The sequence below is a fragment of the Diuraphis noxia genome, unplaced genomic scaffold (assembly GCF_037042655.1).
Source record: "Diuraphis noxia isolate RWA-SAM2 unplaced genomic scaffold, SU_Dnox_SAM2 contig0003, whole genome shotgun sequence".
NCBI classification, from domain to species: Eukaryota; Metazoa; Arthropoda; class Insecta; order Hemiptera; family Aphididae; genus Diuraphis; species Diuraphis noxia.
Window position 1 is genome coordinate 53,693,393 of NW_028301713.1, and position 18,156 is coordinate 53,711,548.

At 29.6% G+C, this 18,156-nt stretch overlaps 1 protein-coding gene across 1 annotated transcript; it reads left to right on the forward strand.

Annotated features, from left to right (window-relative positions):
• The first annotated feature begins 7,488 nt into the window (after positions 1–7,488).
• Positions 7,489–11,859, forward strand: LOC107173727 (uncharacterized). Its single transcript, XM_015524383.2, has 3 exons — positions 7,489–7,646; positions 8,213–8,406; positions 10,450–11,859. Exons 1-3 carry the CDS (start codon positions 7,608–7,610, stop codon positions 11,546–11,548), a joined length of 1,332 nt encoding a protein of 443 aa, XP_015379869.2. The 5' UTR covers positions 7,489–7,607; the 3' UTR covers positions 11,549–11,859.
• The last annotated feature ends 6,297 nt before the right edge of the window (positions 11,860–18,156 follow it).

Below are 18,156 nucleotides of genomic sequence, written 5' to 3' on the forward strand. Positions count from 1 at the left end.
ACAGTATGTACCTATATAGGTAGTAGGTAATAAAATTGTTCAGTTTTATAATTTTACTATTAATAGATAGGTCATTTACATACACAATTTACTATAAAATATTTGTTATACACGCATTAAACATTATTTTATATTTTAGACAGAATACAGGGTGATGGTTTTTTAGGGAAGTTCACTTTATACATGTTTTCAAATTATGATTTTTGGACTTTTTAAATACACTTGAACACCATATTTTTTTAATATTGAGATTTTTTATCACATATAGGTTCCTACCTAATAATAATTCTGTGAAAATACAAATTTCTGTTTTTCAAATAGCAACTCCCCTGTTTAATTTTTCATTATTTAAGCAGGTATTTTTTTTAATTTTTTTTTTTTGAGAATTTAAATACCTAAATCAAGACTGTTGTGAACAGATTTTTAGTTATATAACTTTGTGTACTATGGATAATAATGTGTCAATGGTAATAGTTTAAGTAGACCATGGGTGCTTAAATGATTTGATAAGTATTAGTAATTACAAATCAATATTGATTTATCAATGTAAATAATTTGGGAAAATGATTCAAATATAATAAATACTACAACTGACATTATATATAGTTTTTATTTTTATCAAACCATTTTTAACTTTGGGTAGTTTAAACATTTTAATAACTCAGAAACTACTCATAAAATTATTTGATTTAGAAAATCATCAGTTAAATAATTTTCCCTAAAAAAGGGGGGTTCTTATTTAAAAAAAAGTGGGTAAGTGGATGTCACTCTGCTGTACAGTGATATATACTATCATTGTATACGAAAAACGATTCTAAATGGAGACTGTCAGCCATGGATAAATTATACTATATTAAATATATTGTTATTATTAAAAAAAAAAAAAAAAAAAAAAAAATGTAAGTACCTACCTGTAAAATAAATTCCAAATTAATCAATTCATTATTTATCTGACTCACTCTAGTCATTCATAGAAGGTAAATACAATTTATAATAAATTATTAATATAAGTAACTAACGACATTTACAATTAATATTAGAATACAAATTATGCTCTAGAAATTTAAGTACCCACGAATAATATTTTTAAATTGCAACAATATAATTGAAGTTGTTATTCTTGATTATTTAATATGTAATTTCATTCAAATTTTGATAAAAAAATGACTATAATAAAAAAGTTTTTTAGATTTTTTTAACAGAATTAACTATTTACGTGGAACCTTGTTTAAGTCTTCAATCCTTAACTAAAAAATGTACAGTTTTATAAATTTTTAACAACTAAAGGATTTATAATTTTCAATTAAATACATTTATTTTTAAATTTGAACTTTAAATGCTTATAAAAAAAAACGTGCCTATGTATTTTTAATATTTTCCAACTGCTATTATATCAACTTGTAGGGAACCTTGTATTACATTTTCAAGTTTTTTGAAAGAATGAATAACATTTTATCGACATTTATAGAATCAAAAACTAAAAAAAAATTAAAAATTAAAAATGTCTACAAATAACTAAAAAAATTGTTAAAATATTTTGAAATTTTTATCAAGTATAGGAATTAATAAAATAAAAATATGGTGTAAATTTCAAGTTTCTACAATTATTCGTTTTTGAATAACAATAAAATAAGAATATCGGTACAAGTTCTCTGATTTAGCGAATATCCAATGTTGAAATCCAAATGCTCATAAAAATTTAATTTAACTTCCCGGTAGACATTTTTTATTTGATAAAAGTAGACAAACTTATGAAGAATCTCGTATTGAATTTTCAAATCTTAGATTTAAAAGATAAATTTTTATAAATTTCTAACTTAAAATAAATTGTAAATTTTCGGGATTTCTACGTATTTTGTCAAAATTCGAACTTTCAATATTTATTAAAAAAAATTGTGACAATGTATTTTTAATACTTTTTAACTACTATTGTGAAAATATATTAGGAGATTTGTATTAAATTTTGAAGCTTTTTCACCCAAGGAATAAAATTTATTGTAATTTATAATAAACAAAAACAAAATCTAAAAACATTGAAAATTTCAAATATCTGTAAATAACTTAAAAAGATTTGAAATATTTTGAAAATTTTATAAAATATAGAAAATGCTAGTATAAACATTCTGTGAAAATGTCATGCATCTACCGTGATTTGTTTTAGAGTTACATCGATTTCTAAAACCAGAAAAGCTACTGAAGTTGAACATCGAGGAATTATTTCTACAACTTATCGTGTACATATAGACACAATAAATAAATAAATAAATATAAAAACTCACATCATTGTAAAATCAATACATTCATCGCTCCACTCAGAATCTAAAATAGGGGTTAGTATTACAACGTGATATTCCTTAAATAGTCCCAAAAATATCAGAAATTTGAAAGTATGGTCTTTAGGTATACTTAAAAATTCTAAAGTAAGAGTTTGAATATATTTACTATTTGAATAGGAAATGCGGGAGGTGAGAATGCTTCAAAAATCACCCTATTTATGATAAATCTAACTTTTAATATGAATATTACCTATGATTTGACTTAAACTTTTTGCTCTGTACCTCTTATATTTATTGTTATAATTTTGTTTATAATTTCGAAACTTCTGATGATTGGTTTATGGGCGTGTTACGTATCGTTCTTATTATAATTTAAAGTGCATCCTTGTATCGTTATTAAAATTCGTATTTAGAACATCACGACCAGGATGGTTTAGATTTAATTATGTAGGTAGGTATAGTAAATCAAATATACTTTTTAACAAGTAGTTATATAGACATTAGAGTTAAGTGCGAAATGAAAAATTCGATACAGGTAATAAAATATAGTATATCGTGTGGTTAATATAGCTATATAGGTTGGTATTGGTACTGTTATACAGATTTTGACATCATCAAAAATAGTTATGATTCGAATACATGTTTGAACTCCCGCAAAATTAATTAAAGAAGCCACTCAAAATGCGTTTATTATATAACTTGTTATACTGTCAAAACAATAATGGATTCGAATAGGTACGAATAATATTATAATATACTATGTACGGTACCTAATGATATTATTGTCGATCTCGGCGAAAGATTAAATCTAGTTTTTTAATAGAATAATAGTATGGTATATAACATTTTATTTATGCAGTTTGCACAATATTTTCAATCTCACGAGAAACTCGCGGATGATGGATGTTTGGTGCGCCAGAATTTAACAGCTCGGCGGTCTGATTGTTCATTTGTACATCGGATGCATATTAATATTGCACTGTAGGATTGCAATTGCTGTAAAACCGACGACTACTGGACATGTTTCGACTAGTTTCAAGACTTCGAACACGTATATATAAAGTTTTATAGTGTCTATAGTTACCTATAAACAGTAATGATAATGCTGTAATAACCACGTAGGCAATACACCATGTATACAATATATGAGGTACTAGTTTATAGTGTATATAGGTAGGTAGGTACGTCATGTATTACGTGAAAAAAAAATAGAAGGTAATTAGTCGTACTTATTCAAAGTCTAAATTAATAATATTCGACGTGGTAAAATGCGTAAACATTCAAACAGTCGTGCACCCGTGTAACCCAAGTTGTTCTCCCCCGTCGACGCATTTACGTCATAAGGACAAGTGTGATGGCGGTGTATTCAGTGTTCGTCGATAATAATAATATAATAATAATGTTATGAACGCGCGTAGGCTGTCCAAACACTACTTGAAAGTACCTACATGAATAAAAGACACGGTCGTTGTTTGTGTATTATATATATTTATATATTACAGTTTTTCTCCATCCGATTATGTGATTTGATTATTATTATTATTATTTTACAGAAGATCTCAAGGACAACGGCAACGTTGATTTTAATTTTTAACTATAAATATATATTATATACGGACATATAGGTGCATAACGTCATAAAATTACCATTATACCATTATTAAAAATACGTGGATATGCATGGTCCTAAATTAGGGGGTTTATCGAATTTACACGTCAAGGGGGCAAACAATTGTTGTGCATACGTAATTTAGTGTTTTTAATATTCTTATTATATAACTCGCATTTGGCTCGAAACTATTTTCCTTAAAAAATATTATCTATGATGGCAATCGTTAGGTGTGGTATATAGTCCTGAGTATAAGTTTAATCTTTCGATCTCTCGAGTATAGCGTACAAAATATGTTTGTTTATAATATTTCTCATTACTTTTTAAGATGTTATTTCGGAGAAAAAAGTAAATTTCGTTTATAATTTGAATGTTATAGCTAAAGAATAGTAATATATACAATAGTAAATATATGTATATATTTTATATCAATATAAAATAGAATTTATTGCAAAAACATTTCGGCGGTAGCTGGTCAGAAAAATTGATACTTATAAATATGTTATGATTGGAAATTATATATCTAACATATTATTATATAATAGCTAGTCTAATACAATAAGCATTGATGGTGAGATAAAATGATTTGTAATAATTTAACAGTCGCAAATTAAATCTAAACATTCAAAACTTAATCAATATTTGATTTAAAACATTTTTTAATTATAGTCTCATGGTTCATATAATATAGATTTTTTAGAACATACATTATGTTTTATTACAATACTATTTTTTTAAAAAGGTTATTGTTTTATAAGAATCACACGATTTAGTTTATTTTTTGTTACTTACGAGTTACGATAAATACTACAGGCTGCAGGACAACTGTGTAAATAACTGTGATCCTACTGATTCTAGTTCCAACCTATAAAATATAAGTATATATTATTATAAACTTAAACAGACAAATAGTTATATCATGTTATATAATATATAGGTATAAATGTATAGATACTCCATGTTTGTTCAGTTATTAACACTGACTTAAGTATTACTCATGTCCCTATTGTCATGCACCTATATTGTTAAACTTCTCAGTTCTCAATATCAATAGTCAGACATTATGTATAGACATATAGTAATATAAAATAAGTACATTATGTAGTGGATTTGAAGAGGGCCGGCCACTCTCAATTGTACTACGAAACCATGTTTCATAATAATTATTATATTGTAACGAAAAGAAAAAATTAATTTTATAGATACCCAATATATGACGTCTAAAAAATCGTTTTGATTTATAGGTATAATAGGTATATATTCTATAGTTTAATATTTATTAGAAAATATGGATATTGGATTAGTTTAAATCGAACTTAGTGATATACCTAGTTAAAGATGTTGGTAAATTTCAATAATAATTTGTTATAACATTTAACAAATACCCAAAACAATCTATTTCAGTATAGGCAGCCCACAAAGGTTTGACCTGAGACCTGACTATACTATTATTTTTTTTTTTTATAAAAATAACAAGGTTGCGTAAAATATATGCTTACGTCTAGGAAACGGGTCCCTAAGTTCCTACACGACACATGCAAAACTCCTCCGTAAGTTATTATCAGAAAAAATATATCCTACGTGTAAGTTGTTACACACGTTATGTTACTTCTTAGGTCTAAAAATATATCCTTACACAGAAATGACAATATTTTGAAACTATAACTACAAATGTCTTTCCCACTTTATTCAGACTAAAAAATTAGGACTAAAAACTTAAATGTAATCGGCGAGGTTAAAATTTGTTTGTTTTTGTGTTGCATCAACAACATCTCAACAATTCAATTTTCGACAGTCAACGAGTACCTACTAGTACTCAACAAAATTGATTGTCCAGGCGATATTTTCGTATTGGTAAGCAATAAAAATGAGTCAAGATAGTTCAGATTGAATAATATGTTAGTTATATTGTTTTATGCATAACATGTTGTTATATTATACATACAATATGTACAATAGGTATTGCAGAAAATAATGCAAATTAAATTTTATCTACACATTGGAACTTGTGTATGGGTGTACGACGTACGTACCTAATGGGTTTTTTTTTATAGGACCTTACATATAATATTTTTAACTGCTATGTTTCATGTGGGAACTTACCAAACCCCATACGTCTGCCCTACCCAAAATACGCCTCTGTGCGGTATTTTGTTTTAAAGTAAAACGTGATTATTTTTACAATTCAGCACAATATTATACATACCTATGCGTATTTTAATTCACTTTTTTTAGTGTTTTATTGTGTTATGAATCTGAAAAGTTGGTCTATCATGATTTAGATTTTATGACGTTTGTTAAGTAACATCAATACATCATATAACATTTTATACATTTCAGAATAGATGGCATTTAAGAATTACAGTAGAAACAATGATTAATGAGTATTCTACATTTCTACGAAGATAACTAAACATTGTAGATTGATACTACGAGATAATTTCTATAGTAAATTAGTATCGTGGTAATTATTTATCATCAATAAGTAATAACTAATAAGTATGTTTAGCTAAATATAAAGGTAGTTGAAAAATCGTTATCCTCCAAATGGCTTCTGAGTATCAGAATGTCTTACGAAAAATTGTTTTTGAAAGTGCAAATTAAAAATAATAATAAATATATAATTGTATAATATACCATATTATAATGTGAGTATGTAACTATAAGAACGTTTTGAGACGTTTTCAATGTTAACGTATCAAATATAATATTAATAAAATATATGTGTAATAAATCTATTCGTTCTGCGTCGTCAATATATTAAGCAAATCAGGTCGTCACGTTATTTTAAATGTGCGGTACTTCTTCTAAGAACATAAACGAAGATGATTATGATAGGAGCAAGTTTCAACGCAACGTATGTGTTCGTGGTAATAAAAAAGAAAAAAAATGTTTTAATAAGTGGATATTACGATACGATTTCTATAATTGTAGATCGACGCTTGAGGCTATTAATCCTAAACGTTAAATTTTGTAAACAAACGATTTTATAATATTACACAAGATTAGGTAAAATGCACCTATATATATATATATATACATATTATTACCTCAGATTTCTAGAAGATTGTAGAAGAGTATAATATTATTGTTATCAGATGGTATAGGTATCGAAAATTGAGAACCATGTGCACTATTTACGAAACGTACAAAGTAAAAGTAATTGAATTCAATACTACTACAAAACATTGTGGATATATTTTAAATATTAATTAAAAAACTAAAACGCTTCGTGTACTGCAATAATAATTTATTGCAATGTAACTGTCTATACCCTATCTACCACGGTATATCATATATATCAAATAAAACACTAAAAATGGACGTGGAACATATACTGCGGATCATCGACGATTACCAGTTACTTCTTATAATAATCGCCGCAGGATTAAGATATACCTATGATTTCAGCGTGTTGTGGGCAACAATAATAATTGAGTGTCGTTAACCTCTGAGTTGGACGCGGCTGATGCATATACCTAGTTATTGCATAATACCCACACGTTTCTGTATTAATTTCCTACTTCTTTCGGCCAAAGAAATGCATCGCGACCATAGGCCTGAATATTCATTAAAGGAAGTGGTTCTACCCTACCCATTTTAGATAGGTACTCGGATGTAACATGAACTTGTAACCTGACCTTGGCCGTGAGTTTACATACATATAAATAGGCTCGACAAGAAGAAAGTAAGAGCAATACTCTCTCTCTAACAGTTCCAAAATGGTTCTAAAACATAATACGAAAACTATGGAGCTCCTGGTGAGTAATATTTTTAGCATTGATAATTTTATATTTATCAAAATTATATTTATGAGTAAAATGCGTTTTTTGATTTTCGTTTGGACATTTTACTAATCTTTACGTTAGAGTTAAATTACAAATAATTATTTTGTGTATTAAACAATAATTAAATGTATTGTTGTTTTTAATTAATGTTTTCGTCATTTAATATTACAATATTCTTGATTTTCATCACATACATTTTGATATCGATAAAGACGCATTAAGTAAAATATTATTATTATTATTTTTATTCATGTGTAATTTTCTTTAATTATATTTATGTTTAAAAATTATAATTTATATCATATCATAATTAATACTTCTATACATTTTACTGGATTTATTTTAAACTTAATGAAGTTTTAACGTTCATTATAATAATCATACTATTTTTAACAAGGTAATCATCGAATATCCGATACATTAACGTTTAAAACCATGTCATATGGGGGTGTAACTAATAAATAATAATAGTTGGTTCAAAGTCGCGCTGTATGACGTATATTGGATAACACTCATTTTAGAGTTTAATTTACTTTCAGAAATATACCTTGATGGGTTTGATCGTGACGTGTTTGACAGTGGCTGCTGATCCATTAAAACAAAAACCACAGACATTGAATTCTTCACCTGCAAAAAACTCCCAACAGAAAGTAGCTAATGAGTTAAAGCCAGATTTTGTACCCATCCATCTGTATGCTAGAGAAAATTCATTGGACGGTGATTATAACTTCAAGTGAGATTTCAAAATTAATTATATGATTTTATTTAATTACCTGCACATGGTTAATAAATTTAAAAGATACAATTTTCTTGGCCCTGTACCAGTTTAATTCTGTCTGTTTGGTTAACTGCTTGTTGCACATTATAAAAAAAAGTATTTATATGAATAGTGCACATGACTTATATGTGGTGCTATTATTTAAATGTTAACATTGTTTATTAATTAATTCATTATAAGAATAATGTGTTATTTAATATTTTAATATCATATAAGTACAGCAGTATGTGCATAGATCTTGAACTTTTTATATCATTTTTATATCAATAGAAAATTACGATGGTGTGGGAAGTTGGACATAATAACGTGTTGTACAATTTAGAGGTTACGGTTTGCTAGATGAAATAAGTATTAAAATATGAGTATTGAGGAATCACATTGCAAGATATGAATGAGGAATTATTTTTCCATCGTGGGATTTTATGTTTACGATTTTGGATAAATCAAATTAGCTAATATTAATTATTTACGAATTACCAAGGTATAATATAATTTTCATAATATTATGATAAAAGGAAAAATAATAGGTAACTGTATAGTAATTGTAAAACATATTTTTCAGAATAACAGTTTAATAACCTTGAAAACCCGTTATCATTATATTATATACCTATATTGTATTATACATTGTCATTTGTTGCAGAAAATATATTTTTAGCACAGTTTTGGTGTAGGAACATTTGTGTGAATTAAATTATTTCAAGTTTGAATTGAGTCATATTTTTCAAGTACCAATAAGTAATATAAATTATTTTCCATGTAATAGAGATATTTAACAATTATTTGTGCTGATAATATGGACATTTTGATGAAGTATGGATGTTAAACTTAATATAACTTCTCAGTTAAGTCCTATATTGGCTATATTATTCATAGGATACATATTATACAAATACATAAGAGCGAATATACTGAGGAGCGTGTTAGAAAAGTTTTAACCATTCCTAATTTGGCTTATTTGATTGATGTGAGTTATACCCGTCAATCGTTGCATCAAATTACAAAACATATCTAAGGTTAGCGCGTTAAAAGTAGGCAATGCAAAAAAGGTGGCGAATACATAATCTGATGATAAATTATTATTGATTGTCTATAAGTTATAACTTATAACTTATGACATACCAATTCCAAATATAACATATTTTTGCCCCTTCATAGTAATATACAAACGAGAAGTAGAATAATACCGGTTTCATTATTATATATATATATATATTTGTAATCTTTTTATAATAATTATTATAATTGCCCTCAAAATGTACGTACAAATAATATATTATTTAATTTGCATACCAAAAAATCATATAGAATTTATTATATTTTTGTGGGTCAATTAGTTTTATTTTTAATTTAATCCAATGTTTTATTCATATCCCTCATCTAAACTTATATTTTGGACCGCCATGTGTCCGTATTTTCGTAGGTATGTACTTATAATAATATATTAGCTATTCGGTCTAAATTTAATTTTACGTTCGGTTAAATTAATGTTAGTAAGTTAAATTTAAACGTTTAAAAGATATCGATTGTGTGGAGCGTATGATATAATACATAATATATACTCACTATCCTGACACTTTCTCAGTCATAGCTTATAAGTTTGATTGTTTACAATAAAATAAAACGTTTAGAAAAGTGATGAGACTTAATTATTAGAAACGATTTTTTATTGAGTGTTTATAAAGGCTGTATTTAATTTAAATTGTACCTATAATATAGTAGCAGGAATCAGAAGTTATCCACATTCATCTAAAAATAATAATTTTTTTCTGCGAGTCTGTGATTATCAATTTTATCACATACAATATACATGAACATACTTGTTGATTATTTTATTCTTACGTGCATGTCGTTGTAAGACATTCTAGTCGCATATTATTTGTGCAGTGTTTAATCCGGTTCATTTCATTCGTGTTGGTTAATTATTATACACACTTACATAATATATATATATACCTATTACCTATATATGATATGAATATTTTATATGCTGTGCAGATATGAAACCGGAAATGGCATTTTCGCGGAAGAACGTGGTGTCATGCTAAACAAGGGAACGGAAAACGAAGCAAACTCGGTGGTCGGCTCGTACAAGTACGTCTCGCCGGAAGGTGTACCGATAGAGGTGACGTACACCGCTGGTGTAGACGGGTTCCGAGCATACGGCGCTCATCTGCCCGTCGGCCCACCGGCGGCGTCCAATTTGCCCAAAAGTTTGGCGTACAAGAACGTCGCCCAGACAACCGCCTTCGCTCGGCCGCAGTTCAGGTCGGCCAACTCCGATTTGCCGGACGACGGCGGACAAGCGCGGTCTGAGCAGCAGCTTCAAACGGTTTCGGAACTGCCGCCACAAGTACGGTCATCGGAGCAGCCACAAGTTCGGTCATCAGACCAGCCACAAGTGCCGTCGGCGGCTGAACAAGTCGGCGGTGGTCAAGTGGCCAACGATGTTGCGGAACAGTCGCAAAATGTGTTATTTGTGGGCCAAGGGCCTACTGAAAAACCACTGGAAATGATCGTGCATGCATCGGTCGCGGCAGCCGACCAATCGCAGGGCCCGTCGGACGGTAATACCCAAAACTATTACCAACAATTGCGCGGTCAACCCATTCCAGAACAGCCGCGACCTATACTGCAGCAGCAACAGCAACAACAACAGCAACAACAACAGCAGCAGCAGCAGCAACAACAGCAGCAGCAGTTCGTTATGCAGAGGTTCGAACCTCCTAGATCAGGTGCACCATCCGTCGTGCCCGTTCTGCAGATGATACCCCAGGCAGTCCAAACCCAGCCAAAGGTCGTGCCAGTATTGCAAAGGCTGGTGCCAGGTGGATATCAACAGCAACAGCAACAGCAGCAGAAGCAGCTACAACTACAGCCTCAGTTCAACGCGAGGCCGGTACAGCAACCGCCATTCAACCAGCAGCAACCACCTTTCAACCAGCAACGACCGACTTTCAACCAGCAGCAACGTCCCGGAACAGTGCGTCAGTTCAGCATTGAGCCTCAGCAGATGTGGTACATGCCGAACAACCCGCAAGGTCGGTACTTCCAGTTGCCTCCTATGCAGCGTACATTTGGATCGCCAAAGTATTAGACTTCGTCGTCATCGGAAAGTTCATCACCATGTGGTCGAACTTACGTTTTATTCTATAACATCTTTTATTTCTGATTTTTCAATATAATATATTATACTTTAATAAGTACTTACCTACAATATATACACGGTATTTTATAATAGAAATAATATTATAAAAATTATCGTAAATATATTATTGATAAGTTATGTGTAGTATATATTGTGTATGCCTACGACTGTCGTATCATGTATTCGTGTGAAAATTGAAAATATTTAACATAAATCAATAAATTCGATCACTTCAAACGTGATCAACGGGTACTTGAATATTTGCACATAGTTCTTTTTTATATAATATTATATATGCTTACCTGCTACGCAACAATGTTGATGACGAGCACATAATAAATGCAGAAATCCGAGTGCGAAAAAAAATGTTCACACTTAATGGAGTGGGCATGATGCCTTTCTAGGATGATGTAGGTACCCTACTTTAGGCGTGCCCGCTAATTGTATAATAATAATATTTTATTATTGTATCCGTTTTGTTAATTATTTAACAGCATTAGTTTTGTAATATTATACAGTGGGTGAACTGTGCCAATATCGGGGCAGTATACGATACAAATAGGACCCCGGTTAACATGAAAATTAAGGTTTTTGAAAACAACTTTTTATTGCATATGACTTGAAATTATTACAAGAATAATTTTTAAAATAAGTATACATAATATATGTACTGTTATCATTAATTATTTAGTTAGGAAGAAATCATTTTTTCATCAAGGGTAGGTACCTCCAAAAAGTTGGTCTACCATTTCGTTCATCTTAACTTTAAATACGTCTTGTATAAGTCATGACAAGTTAATCACGCTTTCAAAATTTGATTTTTATTCAACGAATTCATCAAGTACGCTCATCCCCATATTTGCCATATAATAATGAATTTATTCAAATTCTGATTTTTGAAATTTTCATGTAGGTTTATCTTAGTATTCATTTCACAGTATAAGTTATGAAAGTATTTGTATTTATATCAAAAATTGAAAATTAAATATTTTAACACAAATAATCACAACAATGTATGCACTATATATTACAGTATTTAAGTACGGGCAATAAATAAATATCTTAATCGTAACTATGTATTGGTAACTAATGGACGGACTCAAATGGGATATAAATTGGTTTAAACTTATACTTCAACATTGAAAAAACTAAATTATCCATCATGGAACGGCTGATAGATGTGAATCGTCGAAATGGTTGGCTGATGGTTACTGAAAAAATGTATAATTTATCAAAGAAATCCAATGGATAAATTAATATGGAGTAAAATAAATAAAAACAGAGAATTTAAATACCTATATTTTTCTTACTATTATTTTTATTTCAATCTAAATAAATGCTCAGAAAAATATTCTACTTAGTTAAAGAAGTAAAAATTGTATGAATAATGTACCTAACTTGTAACGACTTTAAAGCATATTATAAAAAAAAATTTCAATAACGATAATAATTTTCGTGATATTGAGAATTTAAATTAAATAGAATCATCCAGTATATACATACATGTATATATGTGTGTATGTAATGAAATGACGCACAAGGTCAGAAGGGCCAGGGAAATAGCGAAATTTCTGACGTTTATGAACGGTGGTTCAAAAAAAACTTTTTTAACGACCATATCGAATCGCACCATCTGAACATAAATGCGTACTGCATAGTACACTATAGTACTCGTATGATTAAGGTCCGTGCCTTGAGATAGTTTGAATTTTGCACAATGTTAAACACTAATACAGTACCTACTTTACATCCAATCTTACTACATTACATAATATTATAGTATATAATATATAAATTTTATGTTTGTTTATTCGTCCTCTACAGACTCAAAAATTATTCGTCTAACTAGATTGTTTTCAATTAAAGTTATATCAATAGATTTTTGAAAACTCTGTTTAACTTCGTTTTTTATAAATCTAAATAAGCCATTATAGAGTGTGAGCTAACACGTGCGTTTTGTTTCGGCTCACCTTACAAAAATCGAATATTGTTTTGTATAAACATTATACTACAGGGTTGTCATTGGTTACAGACAATAAAAAAAAATTATTATTGTTTAAAATTTTCAGTATTTATTGTATTATGTGTTGGCATTTAGGCTTAAATGAATTTAAAATTAAGTTAGGTACAACTATTATACCATTTGTATTAGAGGTGAAGTGCGGGTACGTTGAGGTCTATGCACCAAAAACATTTTGCCAAAAGACAACATTGAGAATATTTAAACTGAAGCCAAATGAAATGAACATGCATGGTCGCCGGTCGGCTAATATATTATATTACATTATTAGTAAATAGTTGAATAGTTATTTAACTAACTAAATGACGCATATGTAAACTCTTATTTTTTTTATCAAAAGGCACCACATTGTCTACACATATTACTGAGGATTTTTAAACAGGCCGTATAAGAGTATTAGGGTAGAATTCACGGGGAGTAAAAGCTATACATCTATCACATATAAAAGGCAAAGTGTATACTGTATATTGCTAAGGCTTATAGAACAAAAAAGTGTTGCACTGGTTATAACGATTCAAGTGAAATTTGGACAATAAATCGAATCAGTTATCTTAAGGGCGGTTTACCCGCTGTTAACAATATTAAAATCATAACCACATATTCGTTTATTTATGCTTGTAATTGGTTCACGTAAGAAAAAAAAGTTACTTATAACACTATTCACCACTGGTGAATTGCACGACTCGAGGATTCATTTATCCCCTCGGGCAACTACGCTTACAGTTCGTATTATATAAAATATAAATAAATAAACCACAAGTGCATCGTCTACAACGACGTTAACTTTTACTATAAGAAATCGTAAATTATAACTAAATAACTTTTGATTTACCTACACTGGCCACTAGTCATTATATTATACACTATATGTTGTACATTATATTCTGTTGGGCCGATATTATTATATGAAGTACCTACTCAGTACATAAATCCCGTGCCGTACTGTCCGCACGACTTTAAATATTATTTTTTTTCAATTGGCGTTTATTATGCTTAGTATTATAAATTACGAAGTAGTCGAAGTACCATCATATACTATACGTATACAGGTATATATATGACTATAACGAAACCCAATTTAATATGCGCTCGGTATCAAGATGACTTATTTATAATATGATTACGTCATGCGCGTACGGGGCTCGTGCATTCGACACCTTCAAAATAATAATAATAATAATAGTATTAGTAAAAAGAAACCAGTTCTCTTGATATATTTATTATTACTACAATTATTATTGCTATTATTTTGCACCAAGTGTGATCACGTCTAGTATCTACCGAACGGAGTTTTGATTTTATTTTTCATAATATAGGTAGGTAGATATTAAAAGCAAGAGCATCGTACAAGAGCACGGTGGCATATCGATGTCACGCAACGTACCTACTGTGTTGCGCGCGCGTGCTTGTTCTGGATATCGAGTGGTGGTTGTTCGGCGTAGGTAGATTCGCTAATTTTATCTGGGCCGATTCGCGGAGCGCGTGATGATCGACAAGGTGTTTCACAAGACGAAGAGCACAATATTTATTATTAAAATGTACTCTGCTGAAGCATATATGTATGTCCGTTATACTCCTCCGCCGCGTACGCCATAATAATATAATACACAGAGCAATAATAATAATAATAATTGCATCGTAATGGTACGAGATTTATTTCTTTCTATTATCCGCCCCCTGCAGTCTCAATGACCGCGACGACGATGCGAACTGAAGCGAGACGACCGTGCATGTATCATTATCATGACGTTCCAAATATAAACGATGGTGATTGGTTGATTATGTGTTTTTTTGTATCGGTTAATATATAGGTATCATATTAGAATAAGCGCAAACAGGGAATCAAACCAAAATGAGCTCGAGCTTTCTCATTTTGTAAGGACTGATGTAATTGGTACGGTTCAAATTTGTTTGTTTTTGTGTTGCATAAAAAAAAGTCTAATCACATTTTGAATTGAATCCAATCAATTTAATAATATTCATTGTGACTTTAAGTGGTGCAGTGTCTGGCTACACTTACAAAACGTGATCTGAGCGCCAACACCGGTCGGTGCCACTATACTTTCCCCATGAGTTCTTGATGGTGAAAAATCCTTGTCACACATACTTTTGTTTCAAATTAACCATACCATCCCCCCCATTAAATTATTAATTTGGGAGGGAACTTATATAATATTACGTAAGTTACTTAATCATATTATTATTTTGTGCTTACTTGTAATGTTTTGTATGTCGACTTGCTAAGCTCCGGACCTTTGCCTCTCCACACATCGTCCACAGTAATTATGCTATATTCTAGAGTAACTAATATTTTCAAACAGTTAGTCTTATAACGAATTTTCTAGAAAACAGTACTTCGGTACATATTATAAATTTTATTATAATGGCTAATAATCGCAAATCACAAAATATGAAACTGATTCTCTTGTTAGATATCACGAGTCACGACAGTCGTTTGAAATAGTGCGATTATCGATTTATAATTACCCGCATCAGTATTGTTGATTCTTTTTTAATATTAAATATTTAAATATTCTTTCACTTGTACCTATTATTAAAACTTTATTTTTGTTAACAGCGCGTGTACAGCCGCAGGACCGTCGAGTAATTAATTAGATAATAATGCATCGATAGATTAGGGGGTGGATTGATAAAGTTCCCTCTTAGCATGGGTCAATTTGCATTAGTGAACAGATATACTTGATGTTATAATGGAATGCTATTGTCTATACACAGTATAGCAGACCGACGACGGTTGGCGATTATCCTGCCTTGGCGGTAGTCGTCTATTATAACAGTGACTATACTATCATCACGCTGCGGGGGATATAAGAGAGACGTCAAAGTCTTTAATGTTACCTATATCATGCTATAGTGTTTAGAATGGCGTAGGTAATGATACATATCGCGTGCTCGTACGTGACGATCACTGCGCACCGCAGGAAGCTCGTTCGGTATATCCAACGGCCGACTCCTGAGTGAAATAAATAATTTCAATAGCAATTAATAAATGGACTTCTGATGTCGTTATTATTATTTAGACACCTCTGACCGCTATGTTATTATAGATAGTACTTCTTATACACGTGTTTTTTGTATATACTTACGCGTATTATTCATCGAGTCGAAACGACTTATTATTTTCTAAGACGGCACATTATGCTCACAGTTTCTTTGATTTTAATATTGATGTACTTTCGGTGTACCAGATACCAGCTGAGTTATTCGCATAAAAACATTAAAAACAAATTCACAAGCGCACATTTAAATAAAACTCACACATAATATCGATTTTGAAAGTGGTCGTTGATCGCAATCGAGAGATGGTTCGTTAAACGTTAAATAAATAAGACGTTACGTCGTTGTGCCAATAAAATGAAAACTGTCGATTTAATGAACTGAATGTTGGTTAATGTTTAATTAAATATCGTATAATATATACAAATATTTTCTAATATATTACTTTATATTCCATATGGTTATATGACTTATGAACCATTTGTGAATATTATGATAATTTCTCACGGAACACAATATAAATACGTTTAACGATTAAATAAAATTATTCATTCATACGATACATAGATATATATCATTAAGTTTCTATCAAAAATACCTATTTATAAGCAATAAGTATATAGAATTGTACATTGTATAAAATAATTAATATATGTATTATGTATATACAATTAATATTTTTTGTAATCGTATATGTATACTTCATAAAGGTACCTAAATACAGTTGATTTGTATAGTTATACATAGTTTTGAATTTGAGAATTTCAATTATAAAATACTTATGGTATTGGTGAACTCGAAATTACAATGATAAAATTCTTATAATTTTCATTTCCAACAGGAGATTATAATTTATATTATAATTAATAAAGAAGTATAATATAAGTATTAAATTTGAACATTTTATGATCAGTATGGACTTAAGTTTAATTTAATTTTATACTAAAAATGTTAGTATTATTGAATTAATTCGTGAAAAAAGTAAAGAAATTGTATTAAGTAATAATCTATTTGAAAATTGTTTTCAAGGATTATTCATTTAACGTGCTTCATTAGTTGTTTGTTGATTTGAATGATTATATTTTAAATTATAATGCTAAAATGTGTTAACTCCAACTACAATGAATGGATTATTATTTTAACGTGTTATCGTAAAAAAATAAATTATTTGATAACTCATACTTAATATTTTATTGTTATCATATTATATTATTCTACTGAGAAAAAAGTACTTGATGACTATGAACTATCATAAAAATGTGTTTAGTTAAAATTGGCAGTGCAAATCAACTGGAGCAGCTGTTGATGAATATTCATAAAAATTAAAAACCATTTCATTCAACCAGCTAATACTTTGTATGAAGTAATTTTATAGTGTATACATATTTAAAGTTGTATTGTCGTTTACCTGGCTTTTCCAATGATACCAAAGTTTTTTATTCATTTAAAATTTTAAATGCATTGTGAAACACTATTTTAAACAATAGCTGGTTTAGTATGCCTGCAATAGTAATAGTTA

Bases quoted from the DNA above. Each gene is read 5' to 3' on its own strand.
- LOC107173727 (XM_015524383.2), top strand. From the start codon at position 7,608: ATGGTTCTAAAACATAATACGAAAACTATGGAGCTCCTG. The intron at 7,647-8,212 runs GTGAGTAATATT...ATTTACTTTCAG, and splicing joins CGAAAACTATGGAGCTCCTG to AAATATACCTTGATGGGTTT. The intron at 8,407-10,449 runs GTGAGATTTCAA...TATGCTGTGCAG, and splicing joins GACGGTGATTATAACTTCAA to ATATGAAACCGGAAATGGCA.